Below are 9373 nucleotides of genomic sequence, written 5' to 3'. Positions count from 1 at the left end.
TCCAATTTTTACAGTTTGAACTCAAAAGTCTTGTGAATAATGAATGAAACCTCTCCGAAGTTAGGCCGGTGCAACGGAAGAGGGTTAGAATCTAGAATGAAAGTTTTTATGATGCATCCACTTACAGCACACATCACCGGTATAACATTAATCATAAATCAAATAGTGCACTAAACGACTTGATTATTCATTAGGCCACTTACACTAGTGTTACGTAATATCATACCTAGACTACCATTTGCACTCTGAAGCGCTCCAATGCCTACACACAATTAGCATAATACAGTTTAGAAATTGAAACCATGCTACCATCTTGGAGCAATTTTCCATATTTTACATATATATATATATATATATATATATATATATATATATATATATATATATATATATATATATATATATATATATATATATATATATATATATATATATATATATATATATATATATATATACATATATTTTTTTTTTTCTGAGAGGGGGAGAAGAGATTTGTGTTGCACATCATGTCCCTGTGTTCAATACTTTTACACATGCCTGACTTGCATTACTTACAAGATAATTATATACATATATAGTATTTATGGCAGACTGAACACACATTAAATAACTGCTCAGTTTCATTTCAGAGTACACTAAAAGAAAATGCTCTATCATGGGCAGCAGTATCAGTGCTCCAGCTAGTTCAACAGGTCAAACTCTGCTTTGCCCCTGACAACATAACTCACACAACCAGGCTCTTCTCATCTGCAGAACTGTAATACTCAACATCCTCAGTGAAGTACATCAGGTCTTCACAGTAGGAACACAGTCTACATAAATCATGCTCTGTTATCCTGCAGTTTCATGCAGTTTTATCTTACAAGAGGAAATTATGTATGACTAAGAAAGGAACTTGTTTGAATGGGGACAAAAGTGAAATCAGAATAGCTGGTGATTGAGTCAGAAAAGGTACTAACTGAAAAACTAAGACACAATGTCTAAAATGACAACAAAAAAGAAATTTCACTGGAAAATTTTAATAAGACAGAGTCAAGCTCTGAAGGAAGAAGGGCATTTCAAGCACTTTGGTTCCAAAGCATCAGCACAGTATATGAAGCAACAAAATGTCACAGCTTTAGAAGCAGAAAATCACAATATTCCAGTGGAAATTTCATGGAAGGCACAAATGGTTCCTAAGGGAACAAAGATATAAATAACTGCAAGTACAGTACTCAGTAGCATGGTAATGCCAAATATAATGTCTGGGTGTCAAACACTATCTAAGTGCTGAGAAAGACTATAATGAAAATAAATTGTCTAATACCCATCTGCAAGACAACACAAAAGAACTGATGGAAGACTAAAAAGTAACATGTGATAGTGTGATATAAAGCACAAGCAGGTGAAAGATTATGTTAGGGAAGCAGGATAAAAGGAAATGCACAGGGCTGCAAGGATTATAAAAGAGGAAAATGACCATAAGAAGAAAAGTGTGGTAAGACAACACAAAAGAACCGATGGAAGACTAAAAAGTAACATGTGATAGTGTGATATAAAGCACAAGCAGGTGAAAGATTATGTTAGGGAAGTAGGATAAAAGGAAATGCACAGGGCTGCAAGGATTATAAAAAAGGAAAATGACCATAAGAAGAAAAGTGTGGTAAAACCTCAATAAAACAGACAGCGATATACCGGAATTCGCTTTTATCAGAATCAAGGAGCCGACCGGACAAAATTCTTATACTGTACATAGAAAAAGTACGATAAACCCAGAAGCGGTCTGGACTGCCTGGCCATTTCAGCTATGTTCACCACAATAAGGTAAATAAAAAGACATGTTTATCTGTGCACAATACAATTATATATATTATACCATGTGATTAGAGAACTGAATGTATAATACAGTACAGTACTCCAATGGTAGTGAAAAACCGTCGGTGCGATCCGGACTAATGTCTGATATATTGGAAAAAAAATCTGGGTTAGCAGAGGGAAGTCTAGATGCTGCTTTTATCAGAATGGCTTGGGCCCTAATCAGTCCATTATAGTGAGGTTTTACTGAATTAGCAGACTTGGACGATATGAATAAAACCTGCTAAGGAAAATTACACACTGGTCACCATATACTGTAATAATAATAATAATAATAATAATAATAATAATATTAATAATAATAATACAGTGTCCCTTCCAATTACGTGGGTTCCATTTGCAATTTTTGCCGTTTACATGAAGAGCCCTACCCTGTTATGTGGGAAAGAATCTGGTTTGAATGGGAAAATTCAAGAAATTGGCCCCCCCTAAATGAAGGCGGGAGCAACTTGAGGGATTCAAGGACTAGCCTCATCCCTTGAGGGGTTAGAGACACTGCTCATTCCCCCTCCCCTAGCCCCTCAGCCTCAGATACATCCCTCCCCGATGCCCAAGCATCATTCCATCCCCTGTTATGCCAGGGGATCACCACTTATTTACCACTTTGTACACTGTAATTAATCCTTTTTTAAGCCCAGTTATGTTCCTAGAGGTTGTATGTTTCCTACAATAAATATTAGGTATGACCTGGGGGGTGGTCAAAAAATTTTCAGGAGGGCCAAAATTGGAAGTCAGGGAAATTTTTGGATTTCCTCATACCAATTAGCCTAATAACGTGTTTCTATGGTATAATCTTGAAGGTTCAATTTCCATGGAAAAATTCAGTGATATATTAGCTGCATAACTGGAAGGGTAACTGTAATAATCAGATCCAAACACTGGTATTCAGGCCTTAAATACTTGGATGTACCTTCAGCTTGGCAGGATAAAGCTTCTGAAATGAGAGAGAGCAAATTCATGTACTTTCCATATTACGACAAGCACTAAAACAAAAGAATTCTAGTATGCACAAATGCCTAGAATACAAATTTGATAATTCTCTCTCATAATAATCTGGCAGTTTCCAATCACAGTTCTTTACCTGTATCATGGAGAGCATTTCTGGAATGTTAATTTTCAAATTTAAAAATACATATATGTACCGAAGAAAACATGCAGAAGCTAAACCTCTACGAGATATAATAGGGCAAAAGTAGTGATGCATTACCTTCTATTAGCAAATACACAACCATGTCAAACCCAAGCTGGACCACTGAATACTGGTGGCCATAGAGGACAAAGCCACACCTGACCATGCTCATCAAGTGACACTTTACCCATACTTATGTATAGCAATACAACATTAAACTTCCACAAGATGGTATTGGGAATCAATCTCCTTTTGCCTCAGAACTTGTACATACAAGATAATGATAGTGTACCTACTTTCACTTACAAGTTTCACAGTACAAAATATATGTACGTATAATATATGTCAGGAGTTTTATTGAAAGGCATAAATTTGTATTTAAACGGTGTTCCAATACCACGTATCTCTGAAAAGGTGTTAGTATTGTGAAACTAGCATAGCTCCCATAATAATCAGCTATATCCATCTTAAAATTTATAATCACTTTCAAGTCAATGTTTATAACTTCCTTAAAATGTTCAACTTTTATTCATTTTACTTCATTCCCTCAATAAATGGCAATTACATACTGATAAAAAGCTCAAGTATCAATGATAAATATCTTTCAATATGAACTTTCCACACCAAAGCAAACTACCCACATATATACATAAGCATACATATATTTTCCAATACAGATCTAGAATTTTGGGAGCATATATTTTCTGAACATATACTGTGCAACACCAACTGATGATGCTCAATTAATTATACAATACTCTCAAGTGTCCACCAGGAAATATGCAGACACTAAAAATTCAACTACCATGAGAACTCCTTCTCTTCTGAATCTGGAATATACCTGTACTGTACTTCAACATGACTGCATGACTTTCCCTCAATATTAAATAATCCTAGAAACTACTATACTCAAACTTGATAATTATAATCCAAATATGCATATTATATAAAAAAGCATACTGTACTATAGAAAATTACAAACTAACACGTGGGTAAGGTGATCATAGCCCTTGTTGTAACCATGCAAACTTAGCAGCTGTGTGAGTGATCTACAAAGATTACACAATCACACAACAGCACTAACTTAAATATTAAATCGAATACATAGGAGTACAACATATGATTATGGTCAAAAACACTACAGCTGAAAGATTTAAAATCTCAGTACAGCATTCAGTGATATGTATTTGGAAACTATTCAGTTACATTCCTAAAATGGTAAATATATTCCTCAATAACAGCAGGTAGTGCACAAGTATAATAGTGACCCATTGCAATACACAGGATTGCAAAAACCGTCCACGTGGTCTAGCTACGCCTAAAGAATCTCTAAGTTAGCCCTATCTTATAATACCTGATCACACCAGAAATATACTACTGCATCCTCAACAACTTTGTGGAATAACTAATGCCATAGTCTAAATAGTGAACAATTACAGTACAAGAAAAGACAAATATCTATTACTGGGCTTTCTAATATGACTGAGAAGTAAATATGCACTGCCACATCACCTTAGTGACACAAGTACTTATTTGCAGTAAGAACTTGTCAGGTATACAACTGGAAGATTATAACAATTCCCCAGAAATTTCATCTCAAATGAAAGTTATTTATGGCAGCCCCTAAATAGTGTTTTATGTATCTGTTTTAGGAAGACTACAGCTCCACAAATCTTAAACGAACTGGAACATGCAAGATCAATCACCGATAAAAAAGGTCAAGGAGACATCCACAAATAACAACAGCAGACACCAACACATCAAATCTTTGGCATCCTTTTATATGATACAGTGCATGTGCATTTTACTTAATAGATCTGCAATGATAAGGCTCATATATAATATACAACATGAAGGGACCCTAGAAAGAAAGTGGCAGGCTCTAGAGACCAACTATGATGAATGTTTTGCTTTGCTGCATCATCATACAGCTCTCCCTGGGTCAATGAGAGGATGGGGAGTTGGAAGGAGGAGGGGGGGGTCCTAACATCCCGTGCTTCTGAAAACTATAAACATCTGAAACACAAGGCCACAGATAAGTGTAATGGGGGGGGAGGGGAGAAAGCAGCCACCTTGAGGAACTAGCAAGCAAGAATGACATCATCGGGATTCATTTCTATTATCATAGTGGATTTATTTATACCTTTTCTGCCACTTATCAATGCATATAAAATTCAATGCATCAATGACTGGGCAAGATAATCACATAAAGCTGTGTTCATTGCACGTTACCTTTAAGAATTTAATTAGTATTTCTCCCGAGTTACTTATGTTCATAATCATCATACAGTATATATGTGAAACAAAACAAAACAAACAAAAAAGAGTATAGAGTATTTAATACTTCCTTACCAAGCTACAAAATGGCAGCAGCAATGAATAGAGTAGAACAGTAAGCTCTGTATGGCATCTAAGTCTAGTACATGTGTTTTATTTGGTATGCTGAGGTTATAAACTTGGTCAAGAAATCAATGAGAGAAAGTATTCAGGAAATCCTACCTTTCTTGGTGACTTAACTCATAAAAGAATAAGCAGTAGTGACAACTTTAAAAGCTACTGTAATAAAACAGTATACCTGAAGCCCCACCAGAGGTTACTCATTAACCTCCTCCTCTCAAAATGGCTTCTATTTCAAGTATTACTGTACTAAAAACTTCCAACTAATATTCGTTTTCAATTAATAGTGACTTCATATTATGTCAGATAGTGCTGAAAGTTCAATGGACGGTAAAGCAGTGAATTTGAGTTGGCATACGACAGAGAGCGCTGGCATCTGTGCTAGGCTAGAGTACATGACACTGTGGGCGAGTGTCAACAACGATAATAAGGTAGCACCATCTCAGGTATGGTAGGGTGAAGCTGCCACACACCAACACCACTCACCTCAACAAAAGTAGTACCTAATCACTCTGACAGCATCTCACACCAGTCTACAATCTGGCATTAATCACAATGAGGCATTATTATGAATTTACCACATAGTTTAAATAGTACATTATTTTACAATGGCAGTCTTCTACATGCTTCAAAAAGCAGTTTTATCATCAAAATCCTAGTGCTGCTAGTCTTACCATTACATACAGTAGCTTTGAGCAATGCCTGCTTTAAATGTAACAAAATAACCGTATCAGTCAAATTTTTAGCTACATATAACATTAAATTTATAAACCTGTAGACACACTAATAGCAAGGCTCAAATGGGTTTAATGGCTAGGATACCAAACATTAAGTGAAGCTGATGCAATGCAGACACATCAGCAATGATGGTGTTGTGGGTATTCTTCAGTGTGGAGTGGAGTGGGCTGCTGGAGCTGAAGAGATGGTGCTTCCCGTGCTAAACTTAGAAACAACTGTTCACAACCATAGCACGCCAGGCCAGACAGTGAAATGACCCCCCTTGCTCCAGGTAACGCATACATTAGCTGCTACATGGCTACAACACCAACTGTGACAAAATTCTGTGTTTCTTGCACCTTGTCTTTAATATCAGACAAGTTAAATGTGCATGCACAAGTATGCAAATACTTTAAACCAATAAAGATAGTGTTCAGTAATGATGGATTACATTCCCAAGTTGCAACTTAATCATGAATAAATAACAAAAAATTATCATCAAATAATCTGTGGCAAAGTACACCATGAGAAACTTGCCACTCATTTAAAAAAAATAATAATAAAATAAAACTTGACATCAACCCACTCAAGTATACATCAACTTTGTTTAGGCAATGCTGTTCAAAAACACTGGATCAAAATGCTGCAACACTTTACAATATGCTAACAGCAATTAAAACAAATGAACCAGTCTTGACAAATCAGCAACACATTTACAGTAAAGTCACTATATAGCACAATCTTCGATTATGTGTTTGCAGATAAAGTAAGTTTTCACTCTAAGTCCCCGTTCCTGTTGTTTCTTTCTCTACTTATTTATTTATCTTTTCTGCCATTAAGTCATCAATACAGAAAAGCTAAGTAATCAAGTTCCACTACGATTTATAAAACTGAACTGACATCTTCCCCCAATTTACAGTATAAACTGTATGTAAGTAGTTATGAAAATTTGCAACACACCCCTGACTTATAATGGGAACTGCAATACTTCACTGCACCCATTACCAAGACACAGTATAATCAGGACAGACAAATAAAGTAAACCACTTTTCATCCGCATGGGCTTATCCCCAAAGATGCAAGTTAGCAGACTACATGGGATACTGAGAATACTGCCGAGCTGAATCATATGCCGTAAACATGGTTTCTTGCCGTCCCTGTCTTGTGCTAGGTCACAACTTTACTGTAATAAAATTCTTAGTACTATACGAAATCACTGACTTATGCTGATATTCTGCATTCAGTGTCACTAATACTCTGTTTCTATACAGATCTGCATGCTAGCATTCATCTGCCCATTAACAACAAGCTGTAACTGCAATATCATGTCTTCCAATGTTCAATTACCAACACATTTCAAGTACTGTATTGAGCAGAGGTAGTGTGACATCTCAGTATCTGGCCTGGTAACAGTGAGTGCAGTGCTGCCTGTGTTGGTGCAGTGAGACTGACACCAATAGTGCTTCTCAACAGTTATAGGTTACACTCGACAAATTATAAACAAAAATGCTTGTTCTAGCAAATTATGCAGTAAAAAACTTTAGTTGACATCTTCACTATACACTAAACAGATTGCTAACTATATCAATTCCTTTTTGGCCATGTAAACAGGCATTAACGACACTACTAACTTTGAGCAATTCGTGCATATATAATCATATATATATATATATATATTTATATATATATAAACCCTTAAATTTGGGGTTTACAGACTAACAATGATGAGAGTCAATCAAGTGGATGACACCTGTTCAATTCATGAGGTTTCTAATGTTACCATCCCATTTATGAAGAGCACCCCTTCTTTCTATACAGTACTAGTTTTCTGGATTGCATCTATATGGACCAGGTTGATTGTCATGTCTGACTACTCAAAATGATGATAATTACAAAGCTTGGGGTGGTTTGCTATTTAGTTACAAAACAGAAGCCCTGACACTGTGCCTGAATGTGAAACACACAGATTGGCCCTAACACTGGAAAACAGTACTGACACAATATCGCTCTTTGCTATTGTCATGATTTAATGTCACACATCAGCATTGTATATCCTAAATAGTATATAATACACATGATAAATATCTGTTAAAGGTAGTAATACTCCTTATGGCAAAATAACAATAATTTAAAATTCCTATATACATACTGAATTATCAAGTGCTCCCTACACCCAGAAAAGTATACACAAGGGGGTGACATCAGTCAGGGTGGAGGTCTTAATGGTTAGTAATCATTGTGCTGCTCATCTATCATTAGTGGCCTACCACCTCTCTCCAGTCACTCTCTCCATAAACCTAATTCTTCCATAACTTAGAATTGCAACACATAGAGTTAAAAGTCTAATTATATCTAATTCCTATGTCGGTACCAACCCATCAATTTCGTGTACAAAGGGGAATGGCTACGATAAATCATATCATGAGAATTAGCCCTTTATACACACACATACACACATACAAATACACACACACAAGCAAGCAAGCAAGCACTACAGTCCTACAACATAAATATTACCCTATCCATAAGCCATAATCTATCCATTAATGTCTTCAGAGATAATAAGTGACCTGGGAAACTGGTTTGGGGGAAGGGGGAGTGGAGGAGAGGGGAGATAATAATCTAATATTAATAGCAGCCCTGGATGTCCAACCCCCCTCTTTCATTTTTTATTAAACTGTGAGCAATGTCAACACTAAGTTACTCCAAAACATCTCAAAAAAATTCTAGATGTCTGACTAATCAGTGCTTAAAATGAGGTCAGTTCAGAGGGCAACTGAGTGTTTATCTCTCCTGCCCTTATCCCTTTGTGTCAACATCATTAACAGGAGACACGAACATCTACTTTGCATCTAGCTTAACCCTTTGACTGCAAAATACCACTCAGCATTAAAAGTAGAATTACATCAAATTTGTTTACTTTCTTCTTAAGAAATCTCGGGCACCAAAATATTAAAAATTACAAATTTAGATTCTGGCCAAGAAAAAGAAGAAAAAAACTATTTTATGGTCCAGCTTTCAAATGACAATCCTTATTCAGGCGGCAAAAACTCAGAGCAATCAAAGAGTTAATAAAACACACCAACAAACTGCCCTATGAACTGGCTCACTATGTATGCAATAAAATGCTAGTTATATAAACTTTGAGGTAAATAGCAGTTAACACTTGCAAGAAAAAAAAAAAAAAAAAAAAATCCAACGCTCTCAACTTGTATTAATATTATACTCATATAAGACAAGATCTCTATAGGAGCAAACAAAGACCCTGAGAAG

General features: G+C 35.9%; 1 protein-coding gene across 1 annotated transcript in view; it reads right to left on the bottom strand.

Annotated features, from left to right (window-relative positions):
• LOC145414460 (uncharacterized) overlaps window positions 1-3152 on the bottom strand; it is a 25058-nt gene extending 21906 nt beyond the window's left edge. Inside the window, exon 1 of the mRNA XM_080284017.1 lies at window positions 3065-3152. Coding sequence (XP_080140143.1) covers window positions 3065-3152 — 88 coding nt within the window. The remainder of the gene's footprint in view (window positions 1-3064) is intronic.
• Window positions 3153-9373: the final 6221 nt, after the last annotated feature.

The sequence above is a fragment of the Coenobita brevimanus genome, chromosome 99, assembly GCF_032717465.1.
Source record: "Coenobita brevimanus isolate Jiangsu-jjx chromosome 99, ASM3271746v2, whole genome shotgun sequence".
NCBI classification, from domain to species: Eukaryota; Metazoa; Arthropoda; class Malacostraca; order Decapoda; family Coenobitidae; genus Coenobita; species Coenobita brevimanus.
Note: the sequence above shows the minus strand (reverse complement) of the source record. Positions and strands in the feature narration are given on the sequence as shown.